Source organism: Rhyacophila brunnea, unplaced genomic scaffold, assembly GCF_057557595.1.
Source record: "Rhyacophila brunnea isolate RB1 unplaced genomic scaffold, BYU_Rbru_1.0 scaffold_2, whole genome shotgun sequence".
NCBI classification, from domain to species: domain Eukaryota; kingdom Metazoa; phylum Arthropoda; class Insecta; order Trichoptera; family Rhyacophilidae; genus Rhyacophila; species Rhyacophila brunnea.
Window position 1 is genome coordinate 57,284,128 of NW_028232859.1, and position 17,406 is coordinate 57,301,533.

Here is a 17,406-nt window from a genome sequence, read left to right on the forward strand (position 1 = left end):
TAATAATATGCTCAAAATAATATTATAATATTTACTGATGCATAAAATAATTACTATATATTTATAATAATGCACATGTATTTATATTATTATTGTGTGATAATTTATTAATAAATTCTAGTCGATTAGCTGATTTACATTATTATAAATGGGAATCTAATTCCGAGACAAAATTTTGAACCCGGAATTTCGAGATTACAATTTGACGATCCCGGGATTGGCGTTTTTTTTCGATAGTAAATATTATTTTTTTTATTTATACAAATATTGATAAAATATACAAGCTTTGATAAAATCAGTCAAAAATCTCTACTATAATTTATACTATTTAAGACATTTAATGTTAATATTGTGTACGTTCAATCTTGGAAATACATGGGTTTAATGGAGTAAATAAAATTGTAATGTAGATAATAATGTGAAAGTAAAACAGTTTTTTATTATTTATTTAAGAAAAGATAACATTCATAAAATTCAGCATAGAAACAAGTGCCTGCCTGCACGTCCGTGGCACTGGCGGTTAGACGCCGTTCGCGTGCCATAACATCTAGCTGGTTAAATGAACGAATGTATTATTTTTCTGATGTTCTTACGATTGCGTGTGACAACAAAAAATAGTTACTTATTATCCGTGTGCATCCGGCGATTCCCCTTGTGACATGTGCAGGTACATACACTCCACTAACATAATTTTGTACACATACTAATAATTGATTGTAATTGATAAAAAAATCCCGAAGGTTTCGGGATTATGTTTACTAATCCCGGGATTCATATGTATCGTAAATTATCTGGGATTTGATTCCCTAATTATAACTATCTGCTTTACATTTTAATTTGATTAATAGTTTTTCGCAGCAATAATCGATACTTCAGAGTTTTACACGTTGTCAGGAACTGTCTTTGTTTCGATAATTTCTTTATAATACTGGGCTGATTTTTTCGGTGTTCGCGTCCTATTGGGTGAAGTATAATCAACATAATATAGTCCAAAGCGTTCTCTGAAAAAAAAAAACATAGACGTCTTATAATTATTACTTCATTACATAGGTACTGTGATGACTTAATCCCTTACCAATATCTCACATCAAAATTGTCGTAAAAAATATATTTTTAAATTACATTTTAGAAATTCCTTCGAAACCCTTCTTATTAGCTTGGTACTAATACCAATGTTCCATTCAGAAGTCTAGCAATTTCAATTTCAATTTATTTATTTTTAGCATATTGTGGACATTACAAATTTATAATCACGTGTAGTTATAGTATTACATGAAATGGGCAAAATTTTGACTAATTCATCAAATAGTCAAGCCCGTTGCCTTATTCATGAATTAGGTAAATTATCTGCCGAGTGCGTGAATTCGCCAGGGTATGGAATTCTTAAACTGTCAACGTGACAGTAGAAAAAGTAAATTTAATACGGATGATTTTATTGGTTATAATTGGATATAATATAATATTATTATTATTATTAGGTTAGGTTAGGTTTTGTAATTCTGAATTCAACTGAATGTCTATTTTGAGGTTAGCTAACAAGTGTCAACAAACTATCAAATCATACTATCAGAAACATACAATCGACCATTGCACGATTGATACCCAAGCACGAATCAAATCGCGAAAATACATTTTAATAAAATTCTTCTGTTATCATATTATAAATCTAGATTTTTTTTGGGCATAGTAAATGGATATGAACGTCATTGTAGTTATTGATTGGTATATTTTTATTTAATCAATGACATTTTTGACACATTTGGTTAGTTTGATTAGTTGAAAAAAAACACCACCGGAGCGCGACCATGTATTTTGACCAATGCATGAACATTTGACACATTTGGTTTAGTTGCAAAAAACACCAACGTAGCGCTACTATCTAATTTACCCAATGCATGAACTAGGCATAAAAATACTGCCGAATTCACGCACTCGGCAGAAATTTTGTCTAATTCATTAATAAGGCAACGGGCTTGCATTTTTCATGATTTAGGCAAAAATTTTCCCTTTTCATGTAATAGTCAATTTCGCACATTCAGCGTAACATACACATTGAGTAAAGTTAATTTATTAAAAAATACGTTTTTGGTAAGAAATAACTGGCAATAGATATAGGACGTCCAAAACTAGCGTTCTGATAAAATTACCCTTTCGCCGATAATATAGAACGGATGAGGAAAAAAAACGATTCATCTCGATTATTAAATAAAAAATAGCAAATAAATATTTTATCTTTTTCATAAAAGCTCACGGGAATTTGGTGTCTTACGTTAAGGCGAATCCTCTACCTACAAGAGGCACCGAGTGGAAAAATACGAAGCTTGCAATTTGAGATATTTTTTTGATAATTTACAATTTAAACTTAAACTGTATTAGTACTTTTTATTCAAAAATAAAAAGAATTTTAAGTTATACCTACACATTTATAATTTTATAAAAATCGATGTTTTTTTTAAATAAATATAAAAAATATCAAAACTATGAATTATGTAGCCAAAAATCTCTTCATGAAACCATAAAATAATAATATGTACTTGACAGTAAGATGGGATCCTTTAAGAAATGCACATTTTATAAAATAAAATTAAAATTGTAAGTTTATCTTTGACTTAAAAAAAAATATTTGTCTTTTTCATGTTTTCAGATAAATATTTATTAATTAATACAGTTTAAATTGTAAATTATCAAAAAAATGTCACAAATTGCAAGCATTATCGTATTTTTTCCGCTAGGTGCCTCTGATAGGTAGAGAATTCGCCTTGATCCAATTAAGTAGATAATTATTCACTACGGTCTAATTAAATATAAAGCTTTCAAATATAAATAGTAACTATTGCATAATAGTTAAATAAAGGTTCTTACACATAGCCTTGTCTCCATTCAAAATTATCCATCAGGCTCCATGCGGTGTATCCAGTGACATTACACCCATCGTCAATGGCATCGAGTAGATTATTTAAATAACTCCTCATATAGTCAATACGTTTCTGGTCATCATGATTACTCTCGTCTGACATCCCATTCTCGAAGACGATAATCTCAGGATTTTCGTAGCTGTCCTTAATCCAGTTGAGAATCTTCCTGAAGCCCCACGGGACTATCTATAAACAGTCATGTTTGTAATTATTATTTCCAATACGACTTGATAAATTTACTAATATTGAAACATCCAAGAACATGTTGTCTTCTGTAAGTATATATATTTTCTTTCTGTCATAACATTTAAAACATGAAAGATATGAATTCTAACGAATTTAAGTTTTGTACTATTCCATTAGTCGTTTTTTGCATCCCAGGTTTTGCCTTTTGGCATCGTCAGGCACTATGTGCACTCAGCAAAAGGCAAATACACACTGACAACGAATACAGTTAACTCTAACTTATATAACAAATTAATACAATAAAGTAGGTAAAAATTTTATCACCTACTTATTAAGTCAAGGATCACAATAAAAAAATATAACAAAAAAATTTATGAATAGTTGAAGTGTTGAAGTGTTTGCAAAAAACCCCCAACTTATCACCAATAATACTCTCGATAAGCGTATAAATCGTAAAAACCTAATAATAGATCGTTAGTAATTTATAAATAATAAAAATACTACTCTCAAGAGGTGTAAAATCGTCCATTCTGGGAACAACGAGAAACAATAAACGACTCAAATGGAATAGTATAAAATTAAATCCATTAGAATTTAATTTTAAAATCCATCAAGTACCTTCGGTCGATAGTGTTATATGAAAGATATGAGTTGCATTGTGTGGGAGGTTACTGTGACAGATACATTCATTGCATATCACATGAAGAAATCGTCGACTCATCAATTATGTCGCATAAAATGAACAAAACCAAATAATTTGACTGCCTGTCACCAAATTACATTTTCTCTCCTTTAGTTTCGAGACATTTATGAACAGTAATGTTCCTAGGTAAAATACCGCCCTTAAACTTACTATAGACTAGGTAATCCAATCCCGAGCCAAAATTCTGATCCCGGGATTTCGGGATTACAATTTGACAATCCCAGGATCCCGAGACTGGTCCCGGGATTGGCATTTTTTCCATTGTTAATATACAAAATTATATTTACAAATAACATTGATAAAATCGGTCAAAAATAAATCTAGTATAATTTATACTATTTAAGACATTTATACTTATAGTTTATACATAAGTTTAATGGAATAAATAATATTGTAATATAAATAATAATGGGAATTTAATATGAGATTGCTGTTTCTGATAGTAAAGTCCTAATGAATGCGTTAGCGAGATTTAAAACAGTAAAGCAAATCATGGTGTACTTATGGTCTTTCCGCTTCATAAATCTAATAAGTCAGCCAAATATGAAACTGCCGTAAAATGTATGAGATCATGGTGGAATTACTTTGTTAATAATGCAAAGCATTGTTTTTTTTCAATCTTTTTCATTTTTATTAATATATGTGAAAAAATAAAATTAATCGGCAACTTACACATGGATCAAACTTCATTCAAAGTCAGTTTATTTCGAATGTAGTTATTTGTTATTAAAAGTATTTTTTTCGGTTATATTTTCGTTTTTATTTTATTTTCCATGAAAATTGAAAGAAAGTTTCTGGATTATGTTTATCAATCCCGGGATTCATAAGTATCGCTATCGGGATCCCGGGATTGGAATCCCTACTATAGACTAAAAATGCCGTACCCATTCATATGTGTAACCAATTTTCTTCAAATTAGTTATGTAGCTACTTACCTATTTTATTATTTATTTTCGGCTAAGTATCTTACAGACAAAAAAATCTTTAAATTGACATACACACTATCCACTGAGAATTAAAGCATTTATTTTATACAAAGCCTACTCAGAAACAGTGGTGGTTTTAGGTAAGTTTGGAGGCACCCTTGTGATTTTTTTTTATCTACGCGATAATAAACCGCCATTACACTATGTAATACAATGGATGTTACAATACAACACTAGTTATGCTGTCTAGTTTTATGCTGAAATTATAACTAATATGCTACTGCTCTCTAAGATTGTAATATTAGTGTGCGATTCTTCATTCACCGCCCCTATGCAACGCATGACCTGCCTTCTCCCACCCGACGTTACTGCATCCCTATAGAAATAGACAATCTGTTTTATAGAAGTATAAGTTTTATAGGTAGGAAAGGTTGGCCAACAGAACAGGTGAGTTTCGTTCAGATGAATACTTGATATAGCGAAAAAGCATATTATGAATTCAAAGAGGTAAAGTATTTTTAGTGTATAAAGGGAGTGGAAGAGGAATTCTACATTCCGAGAGAAGTTATTTATTAAAAATATACCTACACCATTCTACTCATTCAAGCAGTGCTCTAAATGGACCGGAGCGCACTGGAGCGCCGTTCCGGTTCATGAAATCCCTAAAAATTATCGCTCCGCCTCGTGGAAAAAATAATTTTACCATCTGAGCTAGATGTGCCTAACAAAAAATCACACTTGTTTTTATAAAATATACATAAAATTGGAAAACTACGAGTATCTTAATATTTTCTGAAAACTATTTGGCGCTCCGGTTCGTAAAATTTTCTAATTCGAGCGCTGCATTCCAGACAAAATATTTTATAACATACTACCAACTGTAACCCATGTCACCGTGCGATTATTACAACCATGTTAGTTCTCTAAATCGCCACGATTCTTTATGAACGTTTCACACTATAACATTTATTTATGCTCTGTAAAAAAGTCACTACTCTACGGAAGAGCATATTATGCACCGCTTATTAAAATGGTAGCTACATAATGTATATTTATGCCAAATAGTTGGTGTCCTGATAAAATTAGTAGCGAAGGGTGGAGGTAGGCTGTTAAGATCCGCCATAAATAGTGCACATTAAACTTTATTGGTCATACGTATTTGTTTTTATTGAACTAAAACTCTGATTTACAGATGGTATTATCAATTAAGCCCAGCGAAAACCATGCCATAATATTTTTGGTATATTTTGGGCGATACAATAAAATTTTGCACACTTTTTCATTGGATTAAGAATACCTATTACAAATATTGTTAGTTAATTTTTTTTAAATTCATTAAACAATGCCTAAACCAAACTATAATAAAAATAATAAATAGGCCCTGCCTATACCAAAGTAGAAATGTAAAAAATAATATTCTGTCTATAAAATATTCAAAGTTATGTATGATTCAATTGCATAATTTTAGATAGTTTATACGAGTATTTTTAACAACCTATTATCTATTATGGTTTGGTTTTCGCAGGATTTAATTGAATTTTAAAAACTAACCTTAACTATCTGTAAATTGTAGTCTTATTTCAATGAAAACAAATACTTACGTATGACTGACAAAGTTTATTGTGCACTATTTAAGGCGGATCTTAATAGCCTACCTCCACCCTTTGCCACTGGATAAATTGCATACGTTACATGTTATTTAAAACAAATATAAAGTGGATTGGCACTGAATTAAAATATAGGACCATTGCCGACTCAAGTAGAAAGCCAATGCATTCACAACGACTGGTCCTAATTTTTCCACCCTTCCCGTTTTTGTCTATGGATGGCCTGTCATTGCCCGTCATTGTTCTATAGAGTGTTCATACTGGCGCGTCTGTCGTGTTCACACAGGGAATGGTTTGATTTGGATAGATGAGTTACATGATAAATAATATACTAGCATTAACACACCTTCTACAAATGTAATGCATGGATCAATGCTATATATTTTTTGGAAATCGATATTACCACCGGTTTTTGTGTGAAGGACTAGTCTGACTTCAAAGTCAGAAGTACTAGTCAGCTGTCAACAGCTGATGAATAACAGGAATGTATATTATTTATAAATAACACTGATAGTTAATATTTAACGGCCCACGTGCTCGTCTTAGGTCAAAATTGAGTTTTTATTTTATTTTCAAACCATGATCCTGGACACTCCTTAAACGTTGAAGATAATCTATTTATATAATTTTGAAGCCTTATTATCCTTTATAGTTATTTTAAACATTTGATGACTGCATAAAGTATTTTTGTTACATAAAATAGTATTCTTTTAAACCTCTCGCTCTAATGTTTTAGAATATAGTCATATTTCGGTACATAACTGTGCAGTGGTGTTAAGATTTTTTACATTTATTAATTTTTAAACGCATTTACAAAACCATTTGTATAATTTATTACGAGATAATTTTTGTAAAATATTCACGATAAAAAATTAAATTGATAATCTCTGTGATCCCAAATTTGACAAGAATTAGGCATTTTATTATTCAAAAAATCGGCAAGATTAACACATTTGAAGATGATTCTAAAGATATTTATTATAAGCTATGTCTTTGACCATTTAAGTGTGATAAACATCTTATGAATATTGATTGCTTTATAATAATTATTGACCTAAGAATAAGGTAGTGTTTTTTTGAAATACGCCATTTCTTTTGTCATTTCCCAGTGGTTAAGCTACAACATACGGCCGTAGCCATAAATTGACAAACTATAATTAAAATAGGGAGTAAAATGATATTGACGCGCGTGTTTGAACATGTAGTTTAAAAAAAAAATTAAAAAAATTCAGTTAGGTACATGTTCAAACACGCGCGTTAACATAATTTTGCTCCCTATTTTAATTATAGTTTGTCAATTTATGGCTACGGCCGTATGTTGTAGCTTAACCACTGGGGAATGACAAAAAAAAATAGCGTATTTCAAAAAAACACTACCTTATTCTTAGGTCAATAATTATTATAAAGCAATCATTATTCATAAGGTGTTTATCACACTTAAATTATCAAAGACATAGCTTATAATGAGTATCTTTAGAATTATCTTCAAATGTGTTAATCTTGCCGATTTTTTGAACAATAAAATGCCTAATTCTTGTCAAATTTGGGATCACAGAGATTATCAATTTAATTTTTTATCGTGAATATTTTACAAAAATTATTTCGTAATAAATTATACTAATAGTTTTATAAATGCGTTTAAAAATTAATAAATGTAAAAAATCTTAACACCACTGCACATTTATGTACTGAAATATGACTATATTCTAAAACATTAGAGCAAGAGGTTTAAAAGAATACTATTTTATGTAACAAAAATACTTTATGCAGTCATCAAATGTTTAAAATAACTATAAAGGATAATAAGGCTTCAAAATTATATAAATAGATTATCTACAACGTTTAAGGAGTGTCCAGGATCATGGTTTGAAAATACAATAAAAACTAAATTTTGACCTTCGACGAGCATGTCCCCCCTTAAGAATTTCTTATAATTCAATTTGAAACGAGAAAGGGCGAATCATTATGTCAAGCAATCTGGGATCTGATTTTGCAGCTGAACAGTGGACCACTCGTTACTTGTGCAAAAAGATATGCTTAGGCTTTATTAATCTAAAGATGGCGCTAATAGGACTCATCCCATAGGGAAAAAAAAGAAATGACTATGTATTCACCTTCAACCATTCGCTCTGTGCACCATCCCATGAAGGGTCGACATATCTTTCCACATCAATGTCATCGTCAAAGGAAGGCACAAGATGCGCAGGTTTCGGAGAAATCGCTCTGATCATTCTACTCGTGTAGTGATTAAGACCAAAGAAGTCGTAGGTCCCTCTGATGTATTCAACTTCTTCTTTGGTAAAAACTGGAAGACGAGATTTTTCATATCCTTGCTCTTCACTTCGTTTGGCGATCCCCTGTTTCATTGAATCAGGGTAGTCTCCGTATTTTGAGAAAATTGGGTTGGCATACCAACCCAGCTAAAAATAAAATAATATTAAAATATTATTAGTAACTCAGATATTAAAAAGTTAAAAAAAGCCGTAATCTCTGTTTTGATCATTGAATGATAGATAGATCATAAATTATTACAATCTCGTAATATGTTAAATCAAGATAAAGTAAATGTTCGCTCCATGGGCCTCAATACAATAGCGGTTATTTTAACAGTGTTTACGAGTAATGATTTCTAGCCATTCGCTCACTTCATTGATTCAAACCAGGGAACATAGGCAACCGATCTCGAGTGTGGAAGAATATGGGATAAGCTTAAGCGCGCGTCAAGAATAGGAATACGAATAGAACGTTCTGACAACTGTTCTCGGTTTATTCACTGATGCTCATTCAATATTTTTGTATATGAAGTTTGCAACACACACTATTGCATGTGTTCCATTTTAGTAGGACACTCACACATTCATACTCCTACTTCAAAATGTATTGTATTGTGATATAGCCTATTTGAATTATATTTAGTAATCTGTTCTGTGATACAAACACATATTGAAAAACAATATGTAGTGTTTTCCAGCCACGGGATCGGGCCCGCTGCTTCATAGACGACCGCTCTACCGACTCGGCTACCGTAGGTGCACAAGTTAGAAGCAGGTTAAATATAATCTTACAATGGATTATTGTAGTTAAATACGTCATCGTCATGAATGTCCACTAAATTATGCTATGGTAATTATATCAAATTCTAAATAGAATTGCAGTATTTGATGTACGTGGTACCTATGTGTAGAGTTGGGTATTTCCCGAGAAAATCTCAATCTCGAGATTCGGGATTTCCAGAAAAGAATTCTCGAGAATCCTCGAGATATTGGGAAATTTAAAAAAAACTGTAAAAATCCTAAAATCAGTGTAAAAACAGACAATTTCAAAAAAAAAAACACTATTATCTAAAATGGCTCAAAGTCAGTCGGTGTGTCGGGTCTCCACATCCCTAAATCCACCACTGCATATGATCAGTTACACATTAATCTATTTACTAATCTCTTGGAGATAACTTACCGTAAAATCCATCGCCTTAAATGCAGCGATCACGTTGTCAATGGAATTATTTTCAGGCTCATTCCAATCTGAACTAATGGTTAGTGATATTCTTCCTAAAATTTTAAATATAATATAAATATGACGTAACTATAATATATTCAGAAGTTACATATATTTAGTATTAGTTAATACATAAAGGGGGGACATGCTCGTCGAAGGTCAAAATTGAGTTTTTATTGTATTTTCAAACGATGATTCTGGACACTCCTTAAACGTTCTAGATAATCTATTTATATCATTTTGAAGCCTTATTATTTTTTATAGTTATTTTAAACATTTTATGAGTGCATAAAGTATTTTTGTTACATAAAATAGTATTCTTTTAAACCTCTCGCTCTAATGTTTTAGAATATAGTCATATTTCGGTACATAACTGTGCAGTGGTGTTAAATTTTTTTACGTTTATTAATTTTTAAACGCATTTATAAAACCATTAGTATAATTTATTACAAGATAATTTTTGTAAAATATTCACGATAAAAAATTATATTGATAATCTCTGTGATCCCAAATTTGACAAGAATTAGGCATTTTATTATTCAAAAAATCGGCAAGATTAACACATTTGAAGATGATTCTAAAGATATTTATTATAAGCTATGTCTTTGACCATTCAAGTGTGATAAACATCTTATGAATAATGATTGCTTTATAATAATTATTGACCTAAGAATAAGGTAGTGTTTTTTTGAAATACGCCATTTCTTTTGTCATTCCCCAGTGGTTAAGCTACAACATACGGCCGTAGCCATAAATTGACAAACTATAATTGAAGTAGGGAGTAAAATGATATTGACGCGCGTGTTTGAACATGAATACAAAATACTTTATGCAGTCATCAAATGTTTAAAATAACTATAAAGGATAATAAGGCTTCAAAATTATATAAATAGATTATCTACAACGTTTAAGGAGTGTCCAGGATCATGGTTTGAAAATACAATAAAAACTCAATTTTGACCTACGACGAGCACGTGGGCCGTTGCGAAAAGAAGCGACGAAGTATAATTGAAACTGAATCTTATTTGTCCCAAAATATATTGTACATTCCATTTTAAAATAAGAAAAATTTACATATTATCCGGAAAATATTAATATGAAAATATAAGATTAATAAAATTGTTTTAAATAATTTTAAAATACTTCTAAGAAATATATTAAGTACTAAATAAAATCTTTTTGAAAAACCTACGCCACCACCCGAATTATATTTCTCAGAAATGTTTTCAAATTATGTATGTTCAATAAAAAAGAACGTTACATTGTAAATCTTGTGAATTATTCGTTGAATAAAAAAATAAAAAGAATTTAAAGTTATACACATTTATATTTTAATAAAAAATCGATGTTTTTTTAAATTAATATAAAAAATATTAAAACTATAAATTAGTGAAAAATCTTTTAGAGTATAATTAGAAAACTTAATAAACTAAATTTTATAATAAATATAATCATAAAAAATATGTTATAATAAGATGGGGCCCGTAAACAAAATTCACATTTTATATTTTTTCTTAAATTGTATGTTTATCTTTTACTTAAAATAAAGAAAAATAAGTTTCATGTTTTAGATACATATTTATTAACTAATACAATTGAAATAATTGTAAATTATCAAAAAAATGTCTCAAATTGCAAGCTTTATATTTCTCCGCTAGATGCCTTTGGTAGAAAGGCTGAGAAAAGCATCACCAGTATAATATGCACACACGCATACATGAACACTAAAAGTAGACATTGGCCACTTTGAAGATACTATGCAGGCGCTCAAATGCACTCCATACCAGTTTGGTTTTACGAGCAATCTCATCATACACACCACCATCGTCAATCCTACGTTTAGATTATAAATGCTTACAGTGATTTCACTAATGAAATGTAACAAAGAAGATAACCTTTTTGCACGCGTTCGAATCATAATAAACAAAATATAATGATCTACTGTGAATCTATCATGTAACTTCGATTGAATAATGCTGCTCTAGGATCTAGGTATTTTCTTCCAATACTAGCAAACAAGACCAATAAAACTGGGAAGCATATACAAAGATTCACTTATACTTACTGCTAACCTTTTTGTTTCGGTCTGAACTCCGTATCATAAAGATGATAGACTTTTGCGTGAGATTTGATAACATTGTGAGCACACAGGTAATCAGCAATACCAGACAACCCGAGGGCCGGCGCATTCCAAACGTCTCCATAACCAGACAGACATATTTCAATCGGCTCATTAAAGGTCAACCAATTAGTAACTTCGCCACCAAACTCTTCAAAAACGAACCTTGCATAGTCTTCAAAATAGTCGATAATTTCAGGGTTTGGCCAACCTCCTAGATCCTGCAGTGATTGAGGTAAATCCCAGTGGTACAACGTTATAAAAGGGGTGATTCCATTTGCCAGTAATTCATCGATTAGGTTATGATAATATTTTACACCCTCTCGATTAATGGTATTGCTGAAACCAGTTGGTAAAACTCTGGTCCACGATATTGAAAAGCGGTAAAAGTCTACGCCTGTCTCTTTTAGCATCTCCACATCTCTTTTGTAAAGGTTGTAAGAGTCGCAGGCTACGTCTCCATTGCTTCCGTCAAATATCAGTTCTGGTCTGGTGTGAGTCAGGTGATCCCACATACTTTCACCTTTACCTATGAATTAAAACAGGATGGATGTGAAGGAGCACGGTAAATTTATCATAATTACAAATATAATACTTAAATATTTTTTTAATTATTAATAACCATGTCCTTGCTTTTCGTACAAGGTTTTTAACAATCCAGGCTTTGAGAAAAACACATAATTATTGTGTCCTCACCGGGTTCGAACCCAGAACTCTCGGGTGGAAGGCCAGCGCCTTACGCACTACACCACGAGAGCCGCTGTTAATGAAATAATATTGTGTCAACTGATTGACTAATTTTAGCTTTAATTATAATTTAACTAATAGATATTAATTATAGTTCTAAAAACAAATAAAGGTTGACTCTACCTTTAGTGAGATTAAAACAGAAAGAGAATAAAATTATTTTTAAAACTTGTGTAATTTGATTTTTAGGTAATTTCAATAAACCTTCTCAGGGCGTGTGTATTTTTTATTGAAATAATGTTAAATAAAAGCTAATACCCCGTTTACACGTGCATGGATTTACTGCTGACAATATTTAGTATCGCGGTAATAACAAAAAATGCACGATCGTGCAAATTGCAAGATTGCATGCTTGTATCAAAAAGGTTCAGAAGCTGAATTTTCACGCGACAATTAATTGGACTGTGCGATATCTGCACCTGCGAAGTGGAACGATAGTGGCGAACATGCCGGTAAATAAACGCACCACACCGCGCAGAGACTCATTTTGTGGTTAACCCGTTCACGACCTGTTAAACAGTAACATACAATGACAACATCGCGTCTCGCTTACTCTTGAAGAATTAGATTGGCGGAACAGTCAGCACTTTTACGTGTTAACAGTAAAGTTATTATCGTGATAATTTAAAATACACATTCTTGGTGCAAGTAAATCCATGCACGTGTACAGGCGCTATAATATTTTTTTATCCTCGTGCATTCAGTTTTCGGTATATGTACTTATATATTGTAATCAAAACCATAATACATACACATTGTGCATTATATTATGGTTTATAAGTAACGTTTTTAGAGTCTTAGTTGTTAACATTGGGCGGACGTGCTCAGCGTGGGTCAAAATGGAGCTTATTTCTAATTTCAAAGCATGATCCTGGACATATCTTAAACGTTGTAGATAATCTATTTATATAATTTTAAAGCCTCGTTATCCTTTATATTTATTTTAAACATTTGATGACTGCAAAAAGTATTATTACATAATTAAAATAGTGTTCTTTTAAACCTCTCGCTCTAATGTTTAAGAATATAGTCATATTTCAGTACATGAATGTGCAGTGGTGTTAAGATTTTTTACGTTTATTAATTTTTAATCGTATTTATAAAACCATTAGTATAATTTATGACGAGATAATTTTAGTAAAATATTTACGATAAAAAATTATATTGATAATCTCTGTGATCCCAAATTTGACAAGAATTAGGCATTTTATTATTCAAAAAATCGGCAAGATTAACACATTTGGAGATGATTCTAAAGATACTTTTTATAAGCTATGTCTTTGACCATTCAAGTGTGATAAACATCTTACGAATAATGATGGCTTTATAATAATTATTGACCAAAGAATAAGGTAGTGTTTTTTTTTATATACGCCATTTCTTTTGTCATTCCCCAGTGGTTAAGCTACAACATACGGCCGTAGCCATAAATTGACAAACTATAATTGAAGTAGAGATTAAAATTATATTGAAATCGATAGATAGAATTGTGTACGAACATGTGCCTAACCGAATTTTTTTTTATTTTTTTTAAACGGTACATGTTCAAACACGCGCGTTAACATTATTTTACTCCCTACTTCAATTTTAGTATGTCAATTTATGGATACGGCCCACTGGAGAATGACAAAAGAAATGGCGTATTTCAAAAAAACACTACCTTATACTTAGGTCAATAATTATTATAAAGCAATCATTATTCGTAGAATGTTTATTACACTTGAATGGTCAAAGACAAAGTTTAGAATTGGTATCTTTAGAATTATCTTCAAATGTGTTAATCTTGCCCATTTTTTGAATAATAATATGCCTAATTCTTGTCAAATTTGGGATCACAGAGATTATCAATATAATTTTTTATCGTAAATATTTTACAAAAATTATCTCGTCATAATTTATACTAATGGTTTTATAAATGCATTTAAAAATTAATAAATGTAATAAATCTTAACACCGCTGCACATTCATGTACTGAAATATGACTATATTCTAAAACATTAGAGCGAGAGGTTTAAAATAACACTATTTTATGTAATAAAAATACTTTTTGCAGTCATCAAATGTTTAAAATAAATATAAAGGACAACAAGACTTCAAAATTATATAAAAAGATTATCTACGACGTTTAAGGAATGTCCATGCTTTGAAAATGCAATAAAAGTTCCATTTTGACCTACGCTGAGCATGTCCCCCCTTAATGAAATAACATTATACAATATGTAATGTTATATTTGAATTGGTAATTATTATTATATCAATGCTAACCATCGGCATTCCATCCTCCTTCGACCTGATACGATGCGGTCGCAGCACCAAATTTAAAATCATCTTTAAACTTTCGACTGTAGTCTTTTTCCTGACAATCAGCTCTGAAAACATTGAATTCATAAGAAACACGTACATACCAAAGGAGTACGGAGAATTGACTTATATGTAAGTACGTATATTCGTATATTCCCACAGGAATCGAATTCGAAAGAAATATGGTAACCGGGTAACTGCGCGTTTTTTAAATACTTAACGAAAATTGGGTAATTTTACTCAGTTAACTGGCTAAAATCGTAATTGGTATTTAAATGAGGTAGATAATTAAATGTAATATAATAGATTGACAACAAATAAATCACATAGGTACCTATTGAAAATAATCTCCATGATCAGAAATTTAATCATATCCTTCATCGAAATGAAGATACCTAATTATTACAAAAGTGGTTAGGTTTTAAATGATCATTTCTTGAAAGTATAATGAAATAATAATAAATATAAATAAAAAGGATTTCAAGTTATATACATTTATATTTTTATAAAAATCGATGTTTTTTAAAATAAATATAAAAAATAATAATACGATGATTTAATCAAAAATTTAAACGACAAAAAATTGAAAACTTAATACACTACATTTTAATAATAAATATGACCATAAAATATAATGTAACAATGAGATGTGACCCTGCAACGAATTCAAATTTTATTACATTTTTTTACAATTGTAAGTTTATTTTTAAATTTAAAAAAAAATTAAAAATCTTTTTAATGTTTTCAGATACATATTAATTAATTAATACAGTTGAAATTCTAAATTATCAAAAAAATCTCAAATTGCAAGCTTCGATTTTTTCCGCTAGTTTCTCTGCTGGCGTGCCTCTCCCCCTTAAGCAACGAAATCTATTTTGGTAGTTTTATTGATACCATTCTTGATCGCTTTCTCTCTTGAACAAATTGGCATTTAAATCTTAAAAATGAAAAAAACTCGATCAGCCTGTTTTGCCGTGTACCTTTCATATTATCTATTAACAAATATATAAATAGATAATATTATACCTATGTAAAAAAAATATTTTTGGGATGTATTACAATATAATTGTCATCCTAGAGCCGGCGTACATACTTAAGAAGTGACAGCTCTACTAGGTACCTAATGATTTTGCTTCAAAAAATCACAAATACAACAATATTGACTAAGAAATAATTCAAGCATGTCGTACAACTTTGTAATAATGTCGATTAATGGATTTTATAATACACACTATAATTTAAATAAACATAATTATTCAGTTAATTAACATAATTTAAACGATAACGTATTCATTATTATTAAAAATATATATGAACCTCACACCTTAAAATAAATAGTATTAAAATCACTGCAACACACTTCAAACATGTCATTTTGCTTCACAGCAGACAGCTGAACTGACAAAATGAACATTGTTATATTCAGTCTGACTGGTTTTTTGTTATATTCAGATAAAAAAAAATATATATAATCTAGTCTGTTATTCCATGAGATAAGATATGTAAAAGATCAATAATAATGCAATTGTATATTTTTTTAAATCGTCTGTTTATTAATTAATATCTAATATTAAGGTAATAAGGATATAACTAAAGGCGCTTAATTTTTAATACCTTGCTAATATCTTTAAACAAAGGAATTATTATCTGATCACAGATCATAGCGGTTTTATAGGAATTCTACATACGTTATTTCACATTTTTTTAGGTTATATGGCTACTATCCGTGCCTTTATCTAACTGGCTTTGTCTTAGATATGCTTGCATACAGTAGTTTAAATGCTAGAAGATATCAATATTTGGCCACGTATTTTTTTCGACTTTTACGTGGCGTAAATGAGAACTCTGCCATTCTTCGTGGTATTAACTTGTATGTTCCTGATAACTATCTTAGAAATTGACAGCATCAGTTGTTTGTTATCCCAAGGTGCAGAACTAACCAACCATTGGAGATGCCAATTGGGAGGGCAATAACTCTATTCAACCAAATCGCTTCGGATGTTGATATATTCCACCTAGGTGAGGATGAGTATTTATAGTTGGGCGTTGTTTTATATATTCTTAAAATAGGGGCCACTTAAATCATTCATTGTGCTTCCGTGCTTTATAATTATTATAGTTTTTTTACTTTTCATACTGTTTTTTGTGATACCTACTGCATATAATTCTTTCTTCTTTACATTGTTTTAATACTATTTCTTTGTTTTTAAATGTCATATTGTGAACGTCTTAAATTTATATAATGTTCACCATAGGTATGTAAAAATAAATAAATTTGAATTAGCGCCCTCGATGACAGTGTCCGCTTATGAAGTTCAAATCCTGGGTCGGGCAAAATCATAAAAGGCGAAATCCGGATCGCAAAAAATTAGATAGTTGAAAACCTCAATCAATTAGAATTCACAAA

At 30.4% G+C, this 17,406-nt stretch overlaps 1 protein-coding gene across 1 annotated transcript; it reads right to left on the reverse strand.

Annotated features, from left to right (window-relative positions):
- Window positions 1-409: 409 nt before the first annotated feature.
- Window positions 410-16,399, reverse strand: LOC147072580 (myrosinase 1-like). Its single transcript, XM_085947572.1, has 7 exons — window positions 16,324-16,399; window positions 14,964-15,067; window positions 11,905-12,480; window positions 9,791-9,885; window positions 8,452-8,757; window positions 2,863-3,101; window positions 410-1,001 (listed from the first exon to the last, which is right to left on the reverse strand). Exons 1-7 carry the CDS (start codon window positions 16,371-16,373, stop codon window positions 881-883), a joined length of 1,491 nt encoding a protein of 496 aa, XP_085803698.1. The 5' UTR covers window positions 16,374-16,399; the 3' UTR covers window positions 410-880.
- Between the last annotated feature and the right edge of the window lie 1,007 nt (window positions 16,400-17,406).